The sequence below is a fragment of the Hydra vulgaris genome, chromosome 03 (assembly GCF_038396675.1).
Source record: "Hydra vulgaris chromosome 03, alternate assembly HydraT2T_AEP".
Lineage (NCBI taxonomy): Eukaryota > Metazoa > Cnidaria > Hydrozoa > Anthoathecata > Hydridae > Hydra > Hydra vulgaris.
In genome coordinates this window covers 24,136,116-24,163,842 of record NC_088922.1, presented here as the reverse complement: position 1 = coordinate 24,163,842, position 27,727 = coordinate 24,136,116, and the positions used below count along the sequence as shown (strand labels likewise).

General features: G+C 26.8%; 2 protein-coding genes across 2 annotated transcripts in view; one reads left to right on the top strand and one right to left on the bottom strand.

The window, feature by feature from the left end:
• Window positions 1-396: 396 nt before the first annotated feature.
• Window positions 397-1,086, bottom strand: LOC136078578 (uncharacterized). The gene has a single exon (XM_065794355.1). The coding sequence runs from the start codon at window positions 1,084-1,086 to the stop codon at window positions 397-399; it is 690 nt and encodes a 229-aa protein (XP_065650427.1).
• Window positions 1,087-4,515: 3,429 nt separating this feature from the next.
• LOC100205434 (shootin-1) overlaps window positions 4,516-27,727 on the top strand; it is a 51,815-nt gene continuing 28,603 nt past the window's right edge. The window contains exons 1-10 of the mRNA XM_065792716.1: window positions 4,516-4,786; window positions 7,029-7,081; window positions 12,699-12,759; window positions 17,451-17,545; window positions 17,664-17,726; window positions 18,494-18,533; window positions 18,622-18,698; window positions 18,942-19,023; window positions 19,171-19,265; window positions 22,819-22,962. Coding sequence (XP_065648788.1) covers window positions 4,738-4,786; window positions 7,029-7,081; window positions 12,699-12,759; window positions 17,451-17,545; window positions 17,664-17,726; window positions 18,494-18,533; window positions 18,622-18,698; window positions 18,942-19,023; window positions 19,171-19,265; window positions 22,819-22,962 — 759 coding nt within the window. The 5' untranslated portion in view covers window positions 4,516-4,737. The remainder of the gene's footprint in view (window positions 4,787-7,028; window positions 7,082-12,698; window positions 12,760-17,450; window positions 17,546-17,663; window positions 17,727-18,493; window positions 18,534-18,621; window positions 18,699-18,941; window positions 19,024-19,170; window positions 19,266-22,818; window positions 22,963-27,727) is intronic.

The window sequence follows — 27,727 nt, the reverse complement described above, 5'->3', positions numbered from 1 at the left end:
TTTATGTAATGTTGATAAACTTGGAAATGTTAGTAACTTTCTTTCACTGCCTAAGTTAATAGAAGATTCAAACAGTGAATTGCAACAGCATTTGTTAAGTCTAAAAATGAAAAATGCTCGTTATATTTCAGCAAAAGTTTCAAATGAGATTATCTTGGTTTTAGGAAAAGGTATGGTACAAGCTTCAGGGCCGTAGTGAGATCAAAAATCCTTTTGGGCAAGGAGAAAAAATGCCGTCAAATTCAATAATTTTTTTAGTGTTTAATTTGATTCAAATTTTGATAAACCTACTTAAAGCACATTTAAAATCAACTTTAAATCGTGCTTTGTGGTTGAAAGTCATTGAAAAAATTACCAGGCATTAGTTTTTTTAATAAATATTAAAATTAGACACATTCAAACAAAATTTATTTTTCTAGCTTTCAATGATGCAAAGTTATCAATAATTTCATTGTAACACAGAGATTTTGCCAGGGGATTTTCAATTGAAAAAATGGCAAGATTAGTCAAACGTTCTTGACCCATGGAGGATCTTAGATAATTTTTCAAAAGCTTAAGTTTGCTAAAGTTACGTTCACATGATGCCACAGTGACGGGTAGTGTGAGAAAGATTCTAAGAGCAATTTCAATGAAAGGGTATGCCTCAGTCAAAGAATAGGTGTGCATAAATTGCAAGATTTTCAATGGATTTGCATTTTTTAAATCTGGAATCAGGACACTGGCTTGAAACTTAAAGCTTTCAATTTCAGATAGAAATTCATTAGCATTAAGATCACGAACATATTTTTGACAAAGTTTGTCTCCACATTTCTTCAGATCTTCAACAGACATACTTGCAAGAGAGTTACCATTTAGAAACTCAAAATCTGATAAAATCTCAGCCATTGTTTCAAATCTCCAGTGTAATTGTGTAATTATACTGCCAAAGACTATATTACAATTAATTTCAAAACCTTTTTCTGGAGGTATGTGTGAACTTTCTTCCTTTGTTTCATCATCAAACATCCTTTTTGCTTTTTGTTTTCTTTTGATTGGAAAGCTAGCTTCAATGTCAAGATCTTTTGATATTATTTCAGCTTTTTTCATGGTGTTATGAATGCCCCTGTCTCGAAGGTTTTGTCTAAAGATCTTCCCTCTCTCAGATTTTTTTCTATTTCTTTCCATGAAGTGAAACACTTTCTATGTTCACAGCTATTCTCGTGTTCAGGGATTCGAGGGTTTAGTTGTTTCCATTCTGAAAAACCTTTTGATGTATCTGCAAACTTGCTTGTCTTTGTGTTTGAAAAAAGGATACATGGAAAGCAAAACAAAGAATTTTTTGATGCACTGTATAACAACCATTGACGATTAACTTTTTCCCTATTAGGAAGATTTTTTTCAAACCAACTAGAACTGAAATGTCTGTTTTCTGATGATGTTGATGTGGTAGGATAGACTCCTCTCTTGTCTTGTTTAGCACCATGTTCAACCAAAGAACATCTTAGACTGTCATTAATTTTGGGCCAAGTTGGTGGATCATCAAACTTGAATTCTAACAGATTTGTTGTAACTGCATTTTGGTTGACTTCATTGTTTTGCAGTAACAGTTCATCATCACATCGAAAAAAAACTGGACTTTTTTGCGCTGTAAAAATAAAAATAAACTATATCAACATTTTTTCCATTGTAATATTGCAAATGACATGGCTTAGTTTGCTAAGTTTTTTAATTAAATTTATTTGTGATTTTGACTTGAAAATCCATCAATAAAAATATTTTTACCTGGTTGTTCTGTTTGATCTTCGCTTTTTTTAATCCATTTTGCAAACACCTTTTGTAATTTTTTGTCACTTTCAAGTCGTTGCTTTTTTAACTTTTTGAAAGCTCAACCAGATAGCTTTATTCTTTTTTTTGATGGTGACATAATAGATTTTAAAACTTTTATTTCAAAATATTTTACTTTTCTTGACAAGAAAGAATGAAAGTTTCTGTGTGCGACTAGGTGTAATCAATAAATACAAATGCAATTATTTTGCCTCGATTTCTTTTTTAAAAGTTCTCACGTCAAAAAACTGCGAGATAAAATTATTTTCATTAAAAAATTGCAAATCTGGGTCGTAAAAGTCATTAAGTAAAACATTATTTGTAGTTTTGAAAACATTAAAGCGTTGCGTTCCAAAATCTATTGTTTGTTTAGCCATTTGTAAGAGTAATTAATTCTTACGCTTAAAAAAAAAAAAATTATTTTTTAAATTCGCGACAATTAATTTAGTTATATTTAGTCGTTGCGTATTAACCTTGATTGCGCAGTTTTTTCACTTCTTTCCATAGTTTCTTTCTCTCTTCCATAGTTTCTTTAGCGAAATCTTCGTTAATATATATTCTACTGCCTTTCAGATTTTGTTTTAATTATTTAATTTTTTTTTACTTAATGTTTTAATTTCACATTGAAAATTATTTTAATTTGCATAAAGGTGCGAAAATAATTATGAGGCGTGTCCAAAGATTTTGAAACGCAAATTAAAATTATTTTGGGTTTGAGGCGTCTTTAAAACATTTCATATATTAAAAAATGTTTATTAAATTTTGAAATTTGCCGCCTTGCTAATTTGCCGCCCATGGCTGTGGCCTCGTTCGCCACCCCTTCACTACGCCTCTGACAAGCTTCTATAATAAAATAAATAAATAAGCCAAATATTTGTCTGTGCTTGTAGATGCAATTAATTCTCACCACACAGAGCAACTACCCTTTGTACTATGATTTGTTGATCAGAAATAAGAGATATATTAACAAGTTTGTAGCATTTGTAAATTGTGAGAGCCAAAGGTATTTTTACTAAAATTAAACAAACTTTACATGACTTTAATTTAAATATTGAAAATATGAAAGACCAAGAATATGATGTTGCTGCAACAATGGCAGTTTTGTTATGAGGTGTACAAGCCTAATTTCTGAGCATTCAACCAATATACACCCATTGCGCGTGTCATAGAGTGAATTTGGTTATCAGTCATTCTTGCAAAATACCTTAAATAAGAAATGTGTTGGATATAATGGAGTTTACATAATCGATAAAAAATAGCGCAAAGCGAACAGAGCTTCTTTACTTGGTGTACCAAAACAAAAATCAATTTCATACATGGAATAAACCAAAGATTCTTACTGATATTTGTGTTACAAAAAGGGTTAAAAATTTAGATTCTTGGGAAAATTTTCATTTAGCTCATCCGTTTTTGATAATATTTTGCAAAGTCATTTATAAAAAACGTTGTGGCAATAATAATGAATATGCCAAATGGCTGCACGAGTGGACTACTGAAGAAAAATGGCAAGCACTGTCTTTTCGGAAAGCGGTACGGAGTTTTGATTTTAATATATCACTAGTTACACTACAGCGAACTTTGTGATTTCTTCTTATTTAAAATTGCGGCAAATTTTGTGTTTAGTTATAATATTTTTAAAAAGTGGCCGTTAAATTTTGTTTAAAAAACAGTGGGCCGCAGTAAAAAATTTATCTCCCTCCTAAAAAAAAGTCTGGTTACGGGCCTTATCTCGTATCCTTGTTTCGTAGTCGAAAGAGACTTTTATGATAAAAAAAGTCTCTTTAAACAACAATTTCGCGACTTCGACAATTAAGCTATCAGTATTCTCCAAATTGTTCGAACGCGTAATTTTTAAGAATATTCGAATACTTCACTAAAAACAAATTATTCTACCCAAAACAATTTGGATTTCAAAAAACACTTAACTGAGAATGCAATTATTGAGATAGTTAACCAAATAACTGAAGGTTTTGATAAAAGCAAATATACTTTAGGAGTATCTATAGACTTCCCAAAAGCATTCGACACAGTTGATCTTTGCATTCCCTTAGAAAAAATGAAGCATTGTGTTATAAATAATTCAACCTGTTCCTGGATTAAAAGCTATCTTACTGATAGAAAGCAATATGTTTATAAGGTACAATTCGGAATACTAAGCGTTGTATGCGGAATACCTCAGGGATCAGTTCTCGGTCCGCTCCTATTCTTAATTTATACTAAAGACTTTTGTTATGCGTCATTAAAGCTGAACTCAATAATGTTTGCAGACGATACCAATCTCTTTTTCACCAATAATGATAAAAAACATTTATATACTGATATAAATACGGAGTTAACTAAAGTAAATATTTTGTTTAGGGCAAATAAACTTTCACTTAATGTTGAGAAAACAAACTATACTCTATTTCATAAAAAAACACAAGAACTAAACATTCTACTTAAGCTGCCTGAACTCTTCTTAAATGATAAAACAATTAAAAAACAAGTAAGCATAAAATTCTTTCGAATTCTTGTCGATGAAAATTTATCTTGGTTTCTCCAGATAAATTATATCCAGTCTAAAATTACCAAAACGATTGGCATTATGTATCGAGTTCGCCCATACCTCAATATGATTTTGGAGATTTATAATTCTATCGTAATAAAAGACTTTTTATTACTGAAATTTTTTTACTAAAGGTCTTTCATTAGGTTTCTGAAAGTTTTTTTCCCGTCCGTCAAACCTAAAAATTGTCATAACAACAAATTTAATTGTTGTTTTTGTTACAGGCCTTGACGTATTGACCGGACACGGAATTCCACATGTAAAACAATTAAAAACAATTCCTTAACTAACGCAGCATGACTTCCATTCTGCTATTTTCTCAATTTAAAATATTCAATTTAATATAAACAAATAATGCAGAAGAATATATAATCTTTTACTGAAAAAAAATGAACGAAGAAAAACAGCTTGAAGCTTTAAAACGGCTATCTGCTCGAGGTAAAAATCACAATTGTTTAGATCAAACTAAATTTAGTTGAGTAATATACTAATAGCAAGCATTGTCGTTTATGTTATATAAACGCTGACGAGTGATAATAGTAAACACGTACTTTCAACCAACTACTAAATCTATCCCTAGTCACTTTTGACAGTTTGTGACATGGGTTCATTAACGATCTTCGACCCTTAAAAGGTTGTAATTGTTTTTTAATAATTTGTTTTCTTTCAGGTTTGCTTTTATAAATTATTTTCATTAACAACGTTTTTAAGTTGAACAAATTGTTAAGTTTCAATAACAAAATTCAATGTAAGCATATTTTAAAGTTAAAATTTTTTTTTTTTAAAGTAAAATGTAAAAGCTTGATAAGTTATATGATATAAAAACTATGATATGTTAATTTTATACTTGCAATGACATTGCAAGTATAAAATTGCCAATGTGTAAGATCGTCAATTGCCACACATTGCCTATGTGTAAGATAAAGATTTCTAACATATTTTTATGTTAAAAAGTTTCTGATATGAGTTTATGCAATCGAATAATAATGTACAACAATTCTTTATAAAACTCTTTCCTAATATTTTTTCATTATATTAATAAGTGAATCAATCATTATCAAGTAAAGTTAAATATATTTTTAGAAAAATTTTCATTCAAAATTTTTACAATAAGTTGACAGAAGCTGGATATTTCAAGTAAACAAACATCTTAAAATTGACACCAATATGGTTTCTAATAGTATTTGACTAATAAATTTGGCAGTATTAGTGCTATTCTTTTATTAGTATCAGTGATACTTCAAGAACTTTAGAAATTCTTTGCAGTGAGACAAAAATGTTTGATTTAAGCATGTTTTTGACACAAATATTTCCTATTTTGCATTGCAAAAAAGTTTTTTTTGTTTGTTTGAAAAGTATAAGAATTCAGATTTTCCTTAATCTAACAATTTTTTTTTCATTTTATTTCTTCATTTTTTTAAAACTAATAACAAGTCTGCAAACAACAACTATTAGGTGGGGAGTTACTTGAAAAATAATAATAGTGTTAAAGAGCAAGAACATGATTGACAAAGGGGTTATAAAGTTGTAGGTTATATGAGTTAGGAAAACATGAAAAAGAAAGTTCTAAAGCATTAATGAGCAAGGAAAAAGCTTAATGATTTAAGTTTTTTGAGCATGAAAGGACAGATATATTAAATGGATGTAACTTAGCTGAATAACAACTTCAGTGAAAATTAATTTTGGCCGATGAAACCAGAGATGATAGCTTGTTTAAACAGTGACCATGATTTGTAGAAAAGAGAAACTGATGCAACCTTACAGTGATGGGAGAGTGGCTTAAGCTTGGCAGGTAGAGTATTTAAATTGTTCAAATGTCTTAGAATCCATATTTTTTAATGAAATTAAAGATTTTATCATAAGAATAATGAAGGCTTATTTTTTTGAACAATCAATAAAAATCTAGATTTCTATTGATTGATAATAATCCAATATTTATAATAATCCAATAGTTTATGCAATAGTAACAACAACAATTTCATATATCTATCTTGCATATGAATTTGATACATTTTTCCATTATCATAACTCTGACTATTTGGTTGATCTGTTAACTTTATAAATGAATACAATTTGGTTGTAAATTGCCAGTGCAGTTTTAATTGTTATTGTTTTTTTTTTTTGCTTAGTAATTTTTTTTTTTTTTTTTAAATAATTAAATGCTCTTCTAATTATTTATCAATTTGTATTTTTCATTCTTCTCAAATGTGAATGTAAAATGAAACGGGTTTTTTTTTTTTTATTAAAATTTTTAAACACTAAAAATTTTTTTCATTTGGCTCTTCTATATTTAAATACAGCTCCAAATTTTCTATTACTTGAAAAAAATAAAAAAATTAAAAATCTTTTTTCTGTAATAAGAAATTAATTTAAACTTTAACTATTTCATCTGGCTTTATTTTACTTTATTTAGTTCTCAGACAGCCAAAAAATTCACTCTTGGCTAAATCTGCCTTCTTAAGTCATACATTTAGAAAGTTGTTACATTTATTTTTGTAGAAGGGGTTTCGACCCCTGACCAACTGTCCGGAATTAGTTTGTTTCTAAAATAACTAAGAAAAACTTTTGTCCTATTTAAAATTTTTAATTTTTATATTACTACAATATATGCAGTTTATATAAGTAAATATTATAATTAATAAATTTTATAATGAAGTAAAATGAAATATTTTTTCTTTAGCAATTTTGGAGTTTGATGATGTTAATGCAAAATATGCTGAATACTATGAAAAGGTATATTATTTGAATTAATAAATTGTACTTTTTTATTACTTTTTCTTTTAATAAATTGTACTTTTTTTAACAATTTGACAATGCTAATGAAACAGATATTGTATTTTAAAATCATCACAAACCAATTTTCGGAACACAACATTTAAACCTGGTCCTATCCATGAGTGTTGTCTTACTTAATTTAACAGTAAAATTTTAATTTCAAGTCAAATTGACCTGATGTAAATGACCTAATGAACCATTTAAAAAAGAAAAAGTTTAAAATGTTTTGTGTATGCATGAAATGTTGTCTTATCCTACCAAGGTTAATCTAAAACACCCTGATATAAGCAGATTGTTAAAACACCTATAAAAAAAAAAAAAAAAAATAGTATCTATAAATGTAGTATAAAAAGTAATAATAACAGTAGGAGACCCTTGGGTAAAAAAATACTGATTTTGATTAATTAACAGCAAGTTATTCTACATAAATAGCTTATATAAATAAAATTTGTATAAGCTATGTACAAAACTTTTTATTTTTTTAACTTGATTTTAACTTTTATATGCAATAGTTGTTTTGTTAAATTGGAAGTATGCTTCAAGAGTTTTAAAGTATTTTCTACTTTTTTTTTCTTATTTAGACTATTAAGTTAAGGGAGTTAACAAGGCTGCAAGTGAGCACTATTAAGTTGGGATTTAAAAATGCTGCAAGTGAGCACTATTAAGTTGGGATTTAAAAATGCTGCAAGTGAGCACTATTAAGTTGGGAGTTAACAAAATGAGAGTTAAATAGCAAGAAAGCTGTGAACAAAAAAATTGCACATTTTATGAGTCAGGAAAACATGACCATAAGAAAGAGTTCCAAAGGATTGATGTTTGAAAAAAATTAATCAGTGCAAGAAAGTTTTTTTAACAGAAAGGAACAGTTATTGCTTTCTAAAACCAAGTTCTGATACTTGAGCAGTGCATTTTGAAAACTGAAAAGCAGATTTGTAGACATTTCATTTTGGTCTATTTTTGTCAAACTAGTTTAACAAATTAATTGATTTCTAGCTTGCTAAATAAAACTACTGAAAATGTAGCATTTTTATATTTATTAAGCAAGAACAGGGGTTAAAGCAGAAAAAGAACTGTATTAAAGTGTTGTAAGGCACTACCTCACAACACTTTAATATAGGTGGAGCTGTATTGAAAAAATTTAAAGTGTGAGGTTCAAAAATAAATTTGTTTTAATAAGTCGAATTATATTTCTTCAAGTCTAAGTATATGCTTATATTTTTTTATATAACAAGAAAATTTTAGAAGACTAAAATTCTTTTGTTCAAATGTATTACTTTTAAAAATAATTTCCTAAAAATAACTTGCGTATTTAGAGTGAATATTTAATCTTGATATTGCTATAAATAAAATGATATAGTATAAAAAAATTTGTATTGCGTTTTTCATATTTTATTTGAAATTTCTTGTTAAAATAATTTTTAGTTAAAGGCTTATTTTGTGTTAACAACATATAAGATGTAAGTAGAAACATTTCTATGGCTATCTTTTGCAAGTAAATGTTTTTGAGCATATTAAGTATATTAAATAGTTGAGTAACTTAGCTGGAGTAACTTAATTGGTTGTTTTGATTTAGTTTATTAGTAAATTTATTGTGATGTACTTTATCCATAAAGTAAGTCACACTAAATTTAACATTAAAAGGTATTAGTATATTATTGATTTCCACATAGAGATTTAAAGTAATTAAAAATCAAAAGTACTTTATGTTGAATGAAAATTTCCATGCAAGAGAGCAAATGATCATACTTCTATTTAAATGTTAAATTTAACATGGCGTACTTTTTGGATGACCCCTAATAAAGACCTCAGTCACAAAACATTCTATATTTTTTAAACTAGCCAACAAAAAATGCTAAATCAAAAGAGGAAAAGCAACAACGAAAAAAAAAATTGTGAAAATATATTTTTTTTTTTTAAACCCTGCCCTGTTTAGTTTATATTTACATCTTGTAAAATTTATTAGAGTATATATATATATATATATATATATATATATATATATATATATATATATATATATATATATATATATATATATATATATATATATATAAAAGAAATAGCCAGCTTAACCTCTGAAACCTCAGGGACTATTCCAATTTTCCTTCTTTTCAAAGAGGAAAGTATGAAGATAATGTGAATTATCTTCCGAGACGAGAGATAATGTGAATTGCTTTTGCAAGTGTGACATTTTTAATTTAAGAACTTCTGAAGTTTATTTGAGTTCCTCCAATGTATCATGCATTAATGCTAAATTTTTGAGAAATAATACACCTGCAAGTTTCTGTGCAAGGTCTTTTAATGTGGCTCTCTACTTCAGCTCCCATGCTGTATATATTGATGTATTTGTGAATGCAAATGTAAAGCTTTAAAGTTGTGCAAAATGGTTCACAGTTCGACATGATGAGACTGCTGCAGAAATCTGTCTACTGTTTTTTAATGACTAAGTACTGTACAAAACAGTATCCATGAAGTTGTTGAAAATTTAAAGTGATTTATTTTATGGATAACTAGATCACACTAAATTTATCATAGATTTAAAGTAAATCAAGCAACCATTAAGATAAGTTACAAAACTAAATCAAATATACTTAATATGATCAAAGATATTTAGCCATAGCAATATTTTATTTATATCTTGTGTTGCTAACATATAAAAAGCTGATAACTAAAGTTTCAATAAGAAATTTTAAAAAGAAAAATGAAAAGCACTAGAAGTTTTTTTTTAACATTTTCATTTTATTTATAGCAAAATCAGGATATAGTATTTTCTAGAAATACGCAAACTTTTTTTTAAGAATTTATTTTAAAAGGCAATAAATCTAGAAAAGACATGGAATAATGAAAATATTTTTATCAATTAAAATTTAAATATTTTGTTATTCTTGTGGTTTAAATATTGTAATGTTTAGGTTTTTAGTTTTACTTTTTAAAACCCTTCTAAATGAAAATACTATGAGATATTATATAATTATAAAAGATATGTTAAAAGATTACAAATTAAAGTACAAAAGATGCAATTTTGTACTAATGCAACACTTTTACTGCAATGTAGACAAGGGTGATTTCAAATATAAGTTTCAAAATACTTTCGTGATTAATATTTTTTTGTGTTAATTTGAGCCCTAGTATCTGGTATATAATTTTTGTGTTAATTTGAACCCTGGTATATACCCTTCATGCTCTAAAAACTTTTATTCATCTAGTTTTTTTCCCTAAACTTCAATATCTATCACCAAAACACTTCTTTAGAAAACAGATGTCTGTTTACTATTGCTAGAAACCATTGTAAAAAGGTTTTGTCTAATGCCAAAGCTATTCTCGGGTCACAAAATTTTTATTTTATCTCAAAAATTAGGCTCCAGAGACTTCTGTCAAGAATCTTTAACAGTGTCTATAATAAGGGCAAATCTGTTATTCCACCTCTCTGGCATGATTCAGATTTTGTTACTTCACCTAAAGACAAAGCTGAAATGTTTGCTAAGAACTTTTCATCAAACTCATCCCTTGATTCTACTACTCACATCTGCCCAATATAGCCAACAAACTGGATGATCCATTGCTTGACATTCTTATCACTCCAGCGTCTGTATCTAAAGTGATTTCCTGCTTAGACTCTTCTACAGCTTGTGGTCCGGACAACATACCTGTTATAGTCTTGCAGAAGTGTTCTCTGGTGTTGTCGTCTATACTTTCAAAACTATTTAACAAGTGCTTATTAAAGTCTTGTTTTCAGGTCTGCTGGAAAATATCATCTGTTATCCCTATTTTCAAAATTTCTGAAAAGTGATCTGACTCATCTAACTACCATCCTATTAGTCTTCTTCCTATCATAAGCAAGGTTTTTGAGTCTTAGATTAAAAAATCCTTACTCTCTTATCTTGAATCTAATAACTTACTTTCTGATCATTAACATAGATTTTGATCTTCTTGTTCTACTGCTGATTTATTAATGGTAATAACTGATAGGTTTTATTTTACATTAGATAGATGCAGAGAGGCTAAGGGTATCGCTCATAACATTTCTAAAGTCTTTGATAAAGTTTGGCATGCTGGTCTTCTCTATAAGCTTTCTTCTTATGGTGTATCAGGTAACATCTTTAAGATTATTAAATCTTTCCTTACCAATCGTAGTATAAAAGCATAAACACTCTTCTTCATTTCCTGTTACTTCAGGGGTCCTCAAGGTTTGATCCTTGGCCCTATTTTTTTTTAATTTACATTAACAGTCTTCCTAAAATTCTCACATCTAAATTGGTATTGTTCGCTGATGATACTACCATTTATTCCTGTCTTAATAAGAAGCCAACACTCTCTGATTGTTTGGAGGGGGCATTTGAACTTGAAATGGATCTCACTTGCTCCAACATGGGACTCTCAGTGGCTGGTAAACTTTAACTCATAAAAAACTTATTTTTTTTCAGCTCAATGAGTCATCTACCCTTCATCTTCTATGATTAACTCTTACTTTTGATCTTTCTTGAAAACCATTTATCAAATCCATTGCAAAATTAGCATCTGCTAAGGTTGCATTTCTTTCTCGTACTTGCCACTTTCTTACTCCGGATCCTATTCTTTATCTCTATAATTCTCAAATCCATTCTTGTATGGAATACTGTTGCCATATCTGGAGTGGATCTTCAAATGATACCTTTTCTCTTTTAGAAAAGGTGCAAAACATTGTATACATAATTGGACCTGCACTTGCAGCTAATCTTCAACCATTATCATATCATCGTAATGTTGCTTCTTTTTCTCTTTTATATAATTACTATGTGTCTCATCCTTTTACTGTGACTGTTCCTTTAGTATTTTTAGTAGTTTTTTTCCTTGAACATCAGTTCTTTGGAATTTGCTCTACTCTTCTCGTTTTCCTGATTCATATGATTTGCAATTTTTTAAGTCATTTGTTAATCGTTATCTTGCTTTATAAACTTCATCTTTTCTCTATTTTAATAATTTCTAAAATCTTGATATAAAAACTGTTTTGTTCAATTTAAATTATCATGAAGTTTTCAAAACAAAGTTTTTCCAACCAATCATGAACTTGCTTTATTGATTGTTTTTCATACATTCAATGAAATAATAGCTTTTCTTGTTATTAATTTTATCTTTTATTATTAATTCATTTTATTCAAAAGAATTTGCTTCATTCAAAAAAAGTTCATTAACAGTTAATTAACTTTCGAACTGACCACTGTCACAAAACGTTCTTTCGAACTGACCACGTTCACAAAACGTTTTTTTATTATTGAGTTTTTTTACTTATTTAATATAATTTTTTTTTTAAATTACTGTTTTTATTGTGAATTAAAAATTGTTATGGTTTTAAATGTATGTCTAATTTAGCAATCAAAAACAATTTTAATGCTAATTTAATAACTTTACGATTCTTTTTTAAATGTTAAAATTTTTTTATTATAAAGTTTGACTTGCAAATGTTGGTGATCAAATTTGATCGGCCATAGTTAATTTTGGGAGTTCAAAGTATCATTTTATCCAAATGTTGGCAATCATTAATAGTTGATCAGCTGTTATTTTCAGCGGTCTATATATGAGTATATATTTCATTTAGTTTTGCAAGGAAGAGGAAAAGTTTAAAAAATTAGATTCACAATTTAAGCAACTAAAACAAGGTAATTCACTTTTTTAAATACTTATAATGATAAGTGTTTATTAGCGACTTGTTTTTAAATACCTAAAATATACTTTTAATATTTTACTAAAATGTTGTTTAATTATTGTACTCAAATTGAAAATCATGTTAATATTGGTGTTGATATTTGGTTTATAGTTGTTTTTTCAGTATTAGAAATATTTCATCTCCTATAGCTAATAATGTGTGCAGATGTTTTATTACAACTTTTTTGCTTGTATAGTGAAGTAAAGAAAAAAAAGGGAAAAAAAATTATAATCTAAAGTCTTATGATAATTGTCAAGATTTTTAGTTTATTTTTGTTATTTATTATATATTAGTTTTATTTTTATTAGTTTTTTTCTAATTAACCATAATTTTCAAAAATAAGTTGTGATAAACTTCTTTCAGAATTTGATTCTGAAAGAACTGGATCATCAGAAAATCGTTTTTTCCTAATTTACTGTCAATACTTACTGGGAGATGCATTGATAAAGTTTTGTATATCGATGCCCAAGTGAGGTAATAAATAAGGTCAAGAGCTTAGGTCAAAATCTTTAGTTCTTTTAACTCTTGAAATTTACCAGTAGTGTTAGATGAATGCAGTAATATCATAGAACTGATTCCGACAATTTCAAAAATCTAGAAAGAGTCAAAAGGCTTTAGCAACAAGTTTTATGAGAAATGCTATAAGTGCAGCAAAGTTGATCAAAGATATCCTCATTCCCTTCATTTGATTATAAAAACTCCAAAGCTCCAATGCCATGCACATTTTTTGTTATTTTTTTGCTTTTTTTGTTCCTTGTAAATTTGTGTGTGCAGTATTAACTGTTATTAGAGTATTTGTAATTCTAAAATGGACATGATCCTTTTCAAGTTCCACTTCCAATCTTTAAGGATCAACTTCATAGTTCAAGCTATTTTCTTTGACAGTGTTTTATTCAATCCCAAAGTCAGTAATAATTTCAACAGGTTCCAAGCCTTACCAGGAGTCATGTGTTTTTCATTTTGTATGTTCACGCATGAGTATTTTATTTTAGATAACTTGGTCACAGCTGTTTGCAAGTTTGATTATATTAGGCGTTACAGAAAAAACTAATAAATTTAAATAAACAAACAAATTTAAAAAACTAACAAATTTAAATAAAAATTAAAAAATAAAAAATAAAAAAATTTAAAAAATTTGTGTACTGTTCTTATTTTTGTTTCTTTAGGGTGGATGTTATTTTCAGCAATGAAATTAGATAAGGCAAAGCAAAAAAAAAAAATAAAACAGTTTAAAGTTAACATTAAAAAGAATGATTTTCTGTTTGTAAAATATATTTGTATAATTTTAATGTAACAAGTATATATTGTCCCTATATGAATACGTCTATCCCAGCCAGCATAAACATGTCTTTTTAGAATCTAAAATGTTAACACTTTTTAGATGTCTAAATTCAGATAACCATAAGACTTCTAATAGCATTTATCTTTGCGACAGCAAATATGAGCTCATATTCGTCATCTCAAAGACTATTACTAGATGTTTTATAGTTTATCTGAATTTAAACTTCTAAAAGTTGTTACCATTGTAAATAGTAAAAAGATGTCAAAATAATGTGTTTGTGTTGGCTAGGATGATGCATGCGTAAATTTTTATAACTTTTTTTATTTTATATATTTGATTATTAAAATATGCACGTTTAGCTTATTTAGATAAGGCATTTACTTCAAACATGATATTTCCGTTCAAATCCCCCCACTTCCAAAATTTTTTTTGTTTTTCTACACTTTTCCTTTTGGTCTACTCTGTTAATGGTGAAATATATGTAAATAATTGCAATTAATTAATAATAATTAAGACTTAGAAAATACACTGAGAGGCTTAAATGTTATAAGAAATCTGAATGTTATGATATGTTTATCATTCAAAAACATACAATAGAAAGATTTTTTTATATACACAAAAGAAAAGTTAAATGGTTACAATGCAAATATATGACCAGCGGTATTTGAAAGATAAATAGATAGATGTATGATTTGAACCACGGACATTTCGTGTATACTAATAATGAAATGAAAAATAAAAAAAAGTTATACATAAAAATATATGCATGGATTACATAGGCGTATTTATATAAAGACAATATATACTTAATACATTAAAATTATACAAACATATGTTACAAACAGATAGCAATTTATATTTTCACTTTCCTTTTTAAAAAACAAACAAGTAAATATAGGAAAATCATTCCTTTTAACGTCAACTTAAAACTGTTTTTTTTTTGTTTGTTTTGCCTTATCCAATTTCGTTGCTGAAAATAACAACCACCATAAAGAAAAAAAGATAAAAACAAATTAGGAAATTAAAATAAATTAAATTTATTTTAGTTTCCTATTTTGTTTGTTTTGCTTTCTTTTTTTTTTTTGTTGTTTTATTTTAATTTTTGTTATTTAGGTGCCCCAAGAAGACCTAACGGTCTTGTCACAGAGCGCCGCGGAAGTGCATTTAACCAGAAAGTTCATGCCTCCTTCCTTACCATGATGCAAAATGATGTCCAGAGCTCGTTTCGAACCTGGATCTCCTGCTTCTTAAGCAAACACTCTAACCACTGCGCCATGGCCGCACAGTTTTTGAAACTTAGTTTTTTCCACAGCGCTTAATATAATAAAACTTGCAAAGGGCCATGACCAAGTTGTCTCAAATGAAATACTCATGTATGGATATACAAGATCAAAAACCACACACTTCACCTGGGAAGGCTTGGGTTCATCCAATTCATTCCTAAAACTTTTTACTCATTGTTAGTGTACAGAAAAAAGCTTTAATTTTTATCTTGTGGTAGACTTTGATGCAAAGCTATCTGTAAAAGTCTAATTTAAAAAAAATTATCCAAGTTAAATGCAAAAAAAATAAAAACAACTAACTTAGGTATAAATATAACGAATAAGTATACATTTTTTTTAAAACAAATTTATGTCTAAGGCAGTTTTGCAAATAAAAAAAAACATTCAAATAAAAAACATGTATTAAACAGCACAATAACATGCTTTATTTCATAAAAACATCAGTTATAGTAATAAATAGTTATATTAACTGTACCCAAAGGTACTACAGCACTCCATTCATGCTTTGAGCTTAACACACTACTAATACTATCACCTGACTGATGCTTTAACACAATCCTTCACCCCATACAAATACGCAGCAGCGAATAAAGATCCACTGTGAAACACAAAAGTAATCATAAATTTCTTTTTTTTTTTGGGGTGCTGTTTTAGGGTTAAAGTAGATATTGTAAGTAAAAGTTTTGCAATTAATATTCAACAATAAAATGTTAGAATAACCATACTTATATAAATATATTTATAAGTACTTCAGTTTGTAGCTTTTCAATTTGTCATCTTTTCAAATTTAAATTTTATATCAAGTTGCTTAAATGCTTGTGAAAACTTTAAATTAAATGGTGGCAGTATATTTTAAAATATAATGTAACATGTCAATTTTGTTTGCAATAATACTTAACTTTTGCATCATTAGAGTTTTTAGACCTTGTTATGAGATTTTATTGCATAACAAAAACACCTAATGCTAATAAATGTTACTTTTTAACACAGATTTGATATTTACATTGTTAAAAGTTAAATTGCATTATTAGCATATTTTAAAGTACCATGTTGTAATTAAATTTAATTTTAAACCGCGTTTAAAATAATTTAAAGTAATATAACAAAAATTACTGATGAAATCTAAATTTGGTATTTGAAAAATATTATATTTTCTTATAATTTAAACAATCTTATTCCTAACATATTTTTTTGTTTCTTTATTACAACTTATTTTTTTTTTTTTTTTTTTACATGTTTAATATAATATTTTTAATTAGTTATAAACAATTTATAGAGAGATTTTAGTTGCCAATAAGATATTTTTAAACAAAATTTATGTTCATAAATAAATTACGTCAAAAGAGCTTTAAATGATTTTGAATTAATAAGAAACAAAAAATTTTAAATACATTTGCGAAAAGTATTCTTTTAAACAAAAACACTTCTCTTTTTTTCTAAAGAAAAAAATTAAATGTTTAATTTGCTTTTACATATTTTAATCTACGATGAAGAGATTTATGTTTTACGTAATGAATTAGTTATAAAAAAAGAAAAATTTTCTCCCTTATAAATATTGCAAAACTATTTTACAATCTTTTGAAACTATATTTTACATTCTACATTTTACTAACTGTTTTACATTCCTTCAAAATTAAATTTAAATTTTTAAAATCATATTTAATACTAAGTCTTTTAAAAAAAAAAAAAATTTAAAATATTTACAGTTGCGGTTAAATTCTATTATTATTTTCTGAATAAATGTCATTAAAACGATATTAAAAGAAATATTACAAAATAAAAAAGTTTTTGCTCAACGTAAACTGCTAAACGCATAGGCAAATTGCCATTTCATATGTAAAATGTAAATTGCATAACAAATCTTAACAAGGCCTGGGTTTTAATTTGCTACATTAAGGCAAAACAGATCAATTATTGTTTCAATTTGCAACATTAGGATAATTACAACAATAACAACAACAACTACTACTACTACTACTACTACTACTACTACTACTACTACTACTACTACTACTATTACTACAAAATTAAAAATATTTTTTTTTAAATTGATGACTAATTGCTTTTCACTGTTTTTAGTTTCTTTATTGGCTGTATCAGAGTATGACTCATTACAAAAGCAATATGCAGCTGAAAACAAATATAGAGCAGAAATTGAGGAAAAGTTGCGAAAGGTTATTTAAGTTATGCAATAGTTTAATCTTAGTTTACAACACTTTTTTGAGTCAAAGTAATCCTTACCTTTTGTACAAATACTTGTTAGATATTTTTACTTTATTTTTGTAAACTTAGGTTACAGAGGAAAATCTTGAACTGCAGAAAGAAAAAAGTTCTGGTTTTTGTATAAATACTATGGTAAGATAATTATATATACACTGCTTGTAAATGGTGGAGTATAAAATCAATTTTTTTTATTTATATATCACATATTAAATAATATTAAAACTTCATTAGTATTTTTGAAATTCAGATTTTAAAATGTTTTGTAAAATAGGTACACTCAAAAAGTATAACTTTTTTAAAACTTAAAATAAAAAATATCTATGGGTATTTGTTCAGAATTTTGTTTATGGGTGTAATTATGGTGTTTGTTTAGAATTTTAGGAAATATTTTATAAGATTGCTTATGTTTCTAATCAAATTTTAACTGCAGTTTATTTCGATGCACATAGTTTCTGGTTTTCCTAAAGATGTTAAAAACTTTGGTTTTGATTAATAGTTTAAGGTCATTGTTTTTTTATGATAAAGCTAGATACCAAAAAATCTGACTAACAAATAGTTAGAAATGATATCTACTAGTCAAATTGTTAGAATTCTGGTTGTTAAATAGTTAGAACTAGTATCAAACGGATTATTAGAAATCTAGTTGATGATTAGTTAGAAATGGTATCAAGCAGTTAAATTGCTAGAAATCTGGTTGATAAGTAGTTAGAAATGGTATCAAATAGTTAGATTGCTAGAAATTTGCTAAACAATAATTTGATTGGAAGGATTGTAAAAATAAATTTACAAATAAGAAAAAATTCTAACTAATAACCTAAAAGTAAATAACATTTATTGTTATTTGTCTTGTTCTTTTTACAAATTTTGCTTTTGTTTGAATAATTCTTGTGTTTGTTTAGACTGATACCAACTTTAATGGAAGCAAGGGAGATTTAGATGGTATTTTATTTTATTTTTTTATTGAGCAATTTATATTTAGTTTGTTTTGATAAGAATCATTATTTTTCTATTTTCTATTATTTTTTAGTTCTTCGAAGTTTGAAGGATGCTGTCAATGATGAGCTTCGTAAAGTAAAGAAAGAGCTTGCTCTCACAAAAGAGGAGGTCTGGGTTTATTCTTTATTTTAAATTTAACAGCTTTTAATTTTAAATAAATTTTTTTCATTGTTTATATCTTTTGGATTTATATTAATACAATTTGTTTCATTATTTTATTAGTATTATATTTTATTTATGTTTTATTTGTATTTCATACATTATTTTATTGATATTTTTTATTTTTTCTACTGTTATTAAAATATTGCTAATCGCTTCAGTTAACAATGTAACAATTGTTTTTTCATTTAGCTTGCTCATGAGCGTAATAATCATAAAATTACGCAATCCACTTTAAACGCAAATATTCAAGAAATAAATCAATTAAAGCGAGGTAAATATATTCTTCTGTGAAACAAGCGAGGTAAATGTATTCTTCTGATAAACTGAGAAACAAGTGAGGAAATATCTATAGTCTTCTGATAAACTGAGTTAAAATTCAAGTGAAACTTTTAACCTTTTTTTTTGAATTTTATTTTAGTATCTGCTATGGCTCTAGATGAATTTAGTGTTCTTAAACTTAAGTTTGATATTGAGAAAAATTGTCGTGAAAAGGCAGAAGAATATGCAATAGAGGTTAAGAATTAAACTTGATTATTATAAAAGCGTTTATTAAAACATTATTATTATCAAAATAATGAAGAAATAAACAAAAATGAATTAGATAGTTAAAAGGAAAAAATGTGAGAATATATTTATAACTTAGCAAAAGCAACAACTACTACATGCTGTTTATTTTATTCATGTATATACACCTATCTCACAGGTAACTCAGTTGATAATTGATCACCAGTTCTTACTCTTTGAGCTCTTCCTGTTAAGTAGCTTATAATCCATTGAAGTACTACTCCTCCCACTTTGTAGCACTTTAATTTTTCAATTAATTTTTTTGTGAATTGCTGTTTCAGTAGAGTGATTTTTCCAGAAGCCAAATATAAGTAATAATAAGCTATATGTTACATACATATATGTATATATAACATTGTTAAAGTCATATACACATATACTGGTAATATAAGACTGACATGAATAACATATTTGTTTTTCATGCATAGATCTGATCCTATTAACTTTTCCAAGGGTAAAACTAAATTGCAAAGAGTTTTTTTTTTCAAAAAGAATCTCTCTTGAGTCTAATAATAAACATTCTTCATGTCAAATAAAAAAAAACAACAGATTAATCCATTGTAAGATATCCAAATCACTCCTGCTTCTGTTGCTCAAGTTTTTTCTCTCTAACTCTTTTACAGCTTGTAGTCTGGATAACATTCCAGCTTGTCTGGTCTGGACAATGTTTCTGTCACAGTCTTACAAAAGTTAGTTTTTCTTAACTCTCTTCAATACTCTTTAAACTATTTACCCAGCATGCTGTGTTCCCTTTTAAAAACTTTTGAGATTGTTCTGGCTAACTAATTGACAATTTCACTAACTGTAACTATCATTTAACTATTATTAGTCTTTGAATCTATAATGAACAACCTTCTAATATCTCATACTGAGTGTAGCAACTTACTCTCTGACTATATATATTGTCATTGTACTTGATGACAATATCTCTTACAATGACAATAATGACTCTGTACGAATTTTAATCCTTCTGTTTTTTTATCATTAGAATAGAAAGATTTTATTAATCATTATAACAGATTTTATTGTACAATAGATGGAAGTGGCTTTTGATAAAGTATGGCATGCTAGCCTTCTATAAGCTCACTTTATTTGGAATATCTGGAAAAATTTTTAAAATTTTAAAATCATTTGTTTTTAACTATAGTATTCAAGTTGTCCTCGATGGACACTTTCTTTGGTTTTCTGTAACTTATGAAGTACCACAAAATTCAATCTATGTTAACAATCTACCTGATAATCTTACCATTAAAGTTGCTTGTTTGCTGATACCTATATTAATCTTTTATTTATCTTTGTATGGAATACTGTTGTCATACTTAAGCTGCTTCTTCTAATAAGGGATTTTCTCTTATAGACAAGATTCAAAATTGCATTTTAAATGTGTTAGACCTGCTCTCTGCCAAACTTGAACCTTTGTCCCATTGTTGTAAAGTTTTTTCTCTTTTCTACAATTTTTACCATTCTGCTGTTTAAACAAGTTATCTTGTTTCATTAACTAAAACTCAAATTGAATGACTCTTCATTCAGCTAATCAGTGTTTCTTTATTCTAAAAAATTTTTTATTAGTTTAGTTAGTGATTAGTAAGTATTTTTTCTTGGTTTTTTGAAATACATTTATAAAGTAAAATAAGTGATTTGACAAATGAAGTAATGTTTTAAAAACCATTACCGCACACACACAAAAAGATAGTATCAAATGATGAGAAAAGATATAAGATGTTTTATGTTTAAAAAAAAGACCTGAAACAATATTAACATTTAATTTGATTTGATAAAAAAAAGACCTGAAACAAAATTAACATTCAATTTGATTTGTAGATAATATAAATATGACAAAAGTTCAAAAATGATTAAGTAATGAATACTGGAAATATGGAGTAATGAATACTGGAAATGTGGAGTGTTTGTAAAAAAGCATGAGCAAACTCAATTGTTATTACAGTTTTAAGAAGGCAATGGATTTTCAAGAAATGTAGTAGTATATTAGGTGCTTGAATATTGTTATTTTTAAATGTAGGACTTGTGCTTTTGGTGAATACAGAGGCAAAAAAGCAGTTCAAATGAATAATGAAGCGTTAGAGTGTGTTGATAAATTTTTTTATCTTGAAAATATAGCTTAATCATACTTAAGAAAGTATCAAGAGCAAAAGTAAGGTGTGTCTGGAGCAAGATTGTATAATTTTCTCTATTTCTATATTGTATGTATAGCCTAAAGTTAAAAGCAGATCATTGGGTATTAGCATGTAAAGAAGTTAAAAGCAGGTCATTGGTTATTAGCATGTAAAGAAGTTAAAAGCAGATCTTTGGGTATTAGCATGTAAAAAAGTTAAAAGCGGATCATTGGGTATTAGCATGTAAAGAAGTTAAAGTTTCTAAAGAGTAAAAATTAGAGAATGTGTTACAGATGACATGAAAAAACTTTAGTTAACTAAAAACTTCAAAGTTGTGTATATTTAAAGAATCATCATTATAAGAAATGTTAACAAGTTGCACAAGTTGAGTTCAACTTGTGCAAGCGACAAAACAACATTTGTTGTTATTATCAATAATCATCATCATAAGAAATGTTCAACTTGTGCAAGCAACGAAACAAGGACAGTATAATAATGATTTGTTTTTGTTCATTTGTTTTTGTTGCTTTTAGTTTTCCAATTAAAATAGTTTAGTAAATTGTAGTAGTTTACAAGTTTAGTAAATTGGTGTAGTTTACAAATGTTTATTTCCATTATAATAATACAAAATAAAATACGAAAAATATTTTACATTATTATGGCATTACACATTTTGTATTCATAACATGTAGTTATTGACCGAAACAGGAAATACGCTAAAGCCCAAATAAATCAAAGTTTCAGTTATACTACTTCAATACTGAAACCTACATTTCAGCAAACATTTTACTAAAACTAAAACCAAAATTTCGGCTAAACAAAATTAGTTTCATCTAAAAATGTAGTTTTACATTTGTTATTTATTTAGATTTGGTTGTTTATTTTTTTGACACCTTTTTTCTATCTTATATAATAATAAATTAGTAGTCATAAATAACAATAAGAAAATTAAAATTACTCCTAAGAAAATCTTAAAAAATAGTTGAACCCTTGTTCACTTTCTATTTAAACTATTTAAACCAAATTTGTTTTATTTTATGCGGTTTTGATCTTTTCCAGAATGGATTCACATTTTATATTAACTAAAAAAAAATTGTGGAGGATGAGTATAAAATTTCATTTAGAAATGATAAAATGTTTTGTGGAGATTTAAAAAATTGTTATTTTTGTTTCAATAATAACAATTTTTTTAAGTTAAATAGAAATCATTCAAAAATTTTAATTTTCGGTATGTTTTTCAACTGAAGTTTTGCTTCTTACTGAATTTATAAAAAGTACCAAAACCGAAATTTCAGTATCCGTTTAAATTAAAATTTTGGCGGAAACAGATACCAAAACAGAATATATATATATTTGTATATATTTAAATATAATTATTATATTTATAGTCACTATATCGTACTAAAACCGAATCAAGAAAAAGTCGAGCAATGATGGCTTCAACAAAAGATAACAGAATAGAAAAATTTATGCAAGAAATAGATGATTTGACTGCTTCTGCTGAAAATGAAAGGAAGGAGTTCAATAATCAAGTAATGTTAAGATTTTTTTAGCATATCTTAATCACTCAGTAGTACACTCATACTTTAAATTTTTTAATTGTGTGCAGGTTTTTTAAACAGTATTTTTTAATGTGATAAAGGTGTGTAAAAGAAAAAAATGTAAAATTAAAAAATACTTTTAGGTTAATCCAATTATATACTTTGTATAAAGTAAATTTAAATGTTTTGTAGTTATTTATTCTAAATTGTATGTAACATCATTTTAACACTTGGTTAACATTTTAAAAATGGTTTGCTAATAATTTGAAAAACTTTATCAAAGTAAAAACAGTTTAAAAAAAAAAAGTTTAAAAAAAAAAGTTACATTTTAAATTTTTTTTATATTTTGATAAAGTTACTTAATCCCATTATTATTCCATAATGAAAGATTCAAAGGATTCAATGGAAGTTCTTGGCTTGAACCCATTATTATTCCAAAGTCTTTTTTTAGTGTGATGCTAATCAAAAAGTTTAATTAAATAAAAAATTTTATAAAGACTTTTTATTTTAGTTTTGGTCCTACTATTTTTAGAATTTGCTTTACAAATTTAATATCTGTTTTTACAAAAAACACTTCTTATTTCACTTTTCTTCATATTTCTTATTTTTAAAAATTTCTAAATATCTATGTCATTTCTTTTAAATCAAAGGATAATTAAGAAGAGTTTTGTCACATATTTTTCTAGAAAAACAACAGAACATATTTTATATATTTTTGTTATGTTATTTTTTAATTAAAAATACTAAAAACTTCAGAAGTTTTTTTTCCATAAAAAATGCTGTTCATATGTAGATAAGGCCTGCCAAATTCATACACACATATATACACACAGATATGGTCAAAAAGATCCAACCACTCATAAATATTATAGGTAATTACTTATAGATGTAAAATGCTTGCAACACACTAAACAATCGCACAATTCATGGGATACTGAATTGTTATCAAAAGTTATCAATAGGAAAATATCTTATATGCTCCATATACATTAAAATTATGTGTAGTTCAATTATTATTATCTTAGAGTATGGCCTCAACATCATTTGATAAACATGCACTAAAAGTTTAACTTTTATTGGAAGGTAGCAACACTGAAAGAATGATCACTGAGTATTTGAAAATGTCAACTCTAAGAGTGCTGCTACATCGACTGACAAATAGGTTGAGTATGCAGGAAGTTTTGCTAGGTTTCTAAACTTTATCTTAAACTATTTCCTGATATCATTTTTGCGCTCTTAATGTAAAAGACAAACACTTTAATTTATCAGGAAAAAAAAGAAAAAAACGAAGAATGATAAAAGAAAAGATTGCTGCACCATGACAAACTCTTAGTTGATTTAACTCCTTTGCAGCAGCAGGGTATAAAATAGTTGATGTATGTACTGAACGCATTAATTTAGTTGCGGAAACTAATTAGGATTAAAAAATCACAAAAGCGCAAAGTAAAAGTCTACAATGTTTTTATTTTTCTTTTTTAAAAATAAAAACATTCTGAATGATTTTATTTTAATTTTTTTACTGTGAAACATGCGTGGAGTGTTGCTACATCGACTATCTTATAGCCTGCTGCTACAAGGGAGTGCTGCTACATTTACTTGTCACTATCTTATAGCCTGACTCGCAACAGAGTGCCGCTACATCGACAAGGGTTTGGTTGGGCCAGGCAGTCTATCAAATCATTAAAAAAACAAACTTTTAAAAAAAATTTTTTAATTCTTTCTGGTCTTAAGAAGAATTTTTTAAAAAAATTCAAAACTGACATTTTATGGGAAAAACTTAAAAATGTCCGGTAAAAAATTTTTTCCAGATATTTCTATTAAGTTTTATTTTATCCAAATAGTTTTCTGAAAATAGTAGTTAAAATTTTTTTTTTTTTTTGTCATCAAATAATTAAAACAGTAAAAGTATTGTTCATCAATTACTTTATGCTATATTTTACTTAGGTGAGGCATTATTTGTACAAATAATTTATTCTTATTTGTAGGCCTTTATTTATTATTACAGGGTGAGTAAGTGCTGAGACAAATTTGAGTAATTGCTCAGCTTTACATGAATAAAATTTTTAGCGAAATCTGTAAATTTTTATTTATGTAAAGCTGAGCAATTACTCAAAAAAACAGTGAGTAAAAGCAATAGCTTCTTTTTATTCACCCAGATTATTAAAAAATGTTTGTATGTATTTAAATTATAAAATAAGTTTTATGTTAATTAAAATTACTTAATCAATTTATTTATTGAGATATTAATAAAAAAGCAATTATTGTATTGCCATTTTACTTCCGGTTAAGAGGTTAATATAAACTTATAATTTTTTGTCGTAAAATATCTGGTCTGAATAATAAATGTACATACTGCAGAGTTTCTTAAATGATTTTCAAACAATTTCACAATTTGATTAGGGCTTTCCCCTTGAAAAAATGTTTGCGTTTTAGTTTAACTGGAGACTTTTAACAAAATAAAAATTGTAATTAAACAAAAAATATCGCTTTTCTACTTTATTTTTATTTCTATTTACCGTGACATTTATTTACTAAATGCAAATAAAAAATTAAAATTTGTTATTTTGGTTTTAAGATTTTATCCGTAAAACTTGTATCATAATTTTTAAATTTACTTATATTATATCTATAGCACTAATATTAATTTTGTTTATAAAATAAATCAAATATAAGTTAGACTTTTAAAGCATTTACTTATTGAGATTACTTATTGTTAATTTTATTCGGTTATTGTATGTTTCATTAACGGTTATATATAAAAGCATTGATCTACATGAAATGATTGCAAAAGGGAATAAACATGTTTATAACTCAAGTTATAGTTATTTGAAAGAGCTCTTTTGTTTGACGACATTTATTAACTACGAAGGTATTTATCACACCAGGGTAAAAATATATGAAATCATCCAAAAAAAATAATTTTCGACACCCTTACGTCTCAGAATTTGCTTATTTTTACACCACTTGCAGTCCATATCAAAAAAATAATAACTGCGAAAATTTTAGTTAAAAATATCAATGGGTTCCAGAGATATCGTCACTTGAAATAATGCTGACTCAGCATTTTAGTGATTTTCTGAAGCGACTACAAAGCAACTTTGACATACAGTATCTTCATAATGGCTTGGGGAATTTTCCTAAAATTTGGTACTCTAATAGATTTTAACTTGAGGAACCAAAAAAAAGCACCCTCAAGACTCGATTATCTCAAGAAATGCCTCATTTGTCCAATTTTGTTCAAAATTATTGACTTGTAAATTAGTGATTTTTGGAGGTAAAATGAAGACTGTGGCCCAAAATCCCAAGTAAAAAGTTTAATTGTATATCATTATTTCATCTTAAGCCTACTGAAAAAAATTAGATTCATCAATTGTCTCTCTAATACATGATCAAAATTTGCATTTAAAAATGGTGTCTTTTTAGAAAAATTTAAATTTTGTAACAAAAGCAATTAAGATATTTTGTAAAACATTTATTTGAATAAAACATCAAATAGTGTTATTTATTGACTAGTTTAGGATATTTATAGTCATGGGCCAAGGAAGACGGCCTCCCCTCCAACGGGAGGCCCCCACGCCGCCCCCCATCTCCCTAGATTTTTTTTATTTTTTTTTTACATAAAATGAATAAATAATAGTTGATTGTTAAAATACATTTTAAAAACATATTTTTTCAGTTTAAGTTTGAGAAACAGTTTATTTGCATTACTTCAAATGGATAAATACTTACCTCTTATTTCAAAGATCTTTTTACGATTTTAAGTCATAAATTTTAAAACCAAAGATATTAAAACGTTTTGAAAACATTTTGACAATCAATATCTTTATGTAGTTTTAGACTAATATAGTCATTGACATAATAAGATGGGAGTGATTTGTGATTTATTTAAACCCCCACCCCTCCTTCTCAGCCTACAATTCAAGAATTTGAAAAAAATAAAAGACATTTTAAATGCAAAATAGGTAAATAAAATAAAAACAAAATTATTTTAAACATAATTAATTTTTTTTTGTAACCAACAGTTTATATTCTTCAAATCTAAATCAGATATGTTGTATGTTCGACCTGATATTGTTCGCGGTGTAGAAATTAGGCATATAACTTCAGAATTGAGCACCCAACACTCATCAGTTCTCATTGGCCAAAAGAAGTTTTTACCTGGTCCATGTGGATGCATGAATCTGACTTTTATATCAAGCTCACTTACATCTTCAGCAATCCCTACCCACCAAAATCCATCATAAAAACATGCAATATAATCCATTTTTTTAATATTTAATGAAATATCTACATAATGTTTGCTTTTTGGAATGATATCAAATATTTCAGTGCATGCATCAGTACTTATTTTTTTATAACTTATAGTGTTTGGAGCAATTGGAATAAAATGATGATACATCCTTGTGCCAGGAACTGTTCTTCCACCTAAATATCTTTTTTCTAATTGTGCTCGTGTTTGATCAATTTCTTCTTTTGAAAATAACTTAAAATAAATTCCATATATCTTGGCTTTACAAAAGGAGTACATTAAATTAACATCTAAAATCTGCCCAGTAGTTATTTGTTTTAGACTTTCTTGACATACTACTCTTTTAACAGTCCCACCAATACCATCACAGGGGATTTACCATGACTGGTAGCAAAAAATACCCATTCAGCATTTAAATCAAAGTCTTTACTGTGATGACAAAGATTGATAAAATTTTTAAATTGTGCTGCACAACCATCGGAAAAGTATTTCACACTTGATACATCA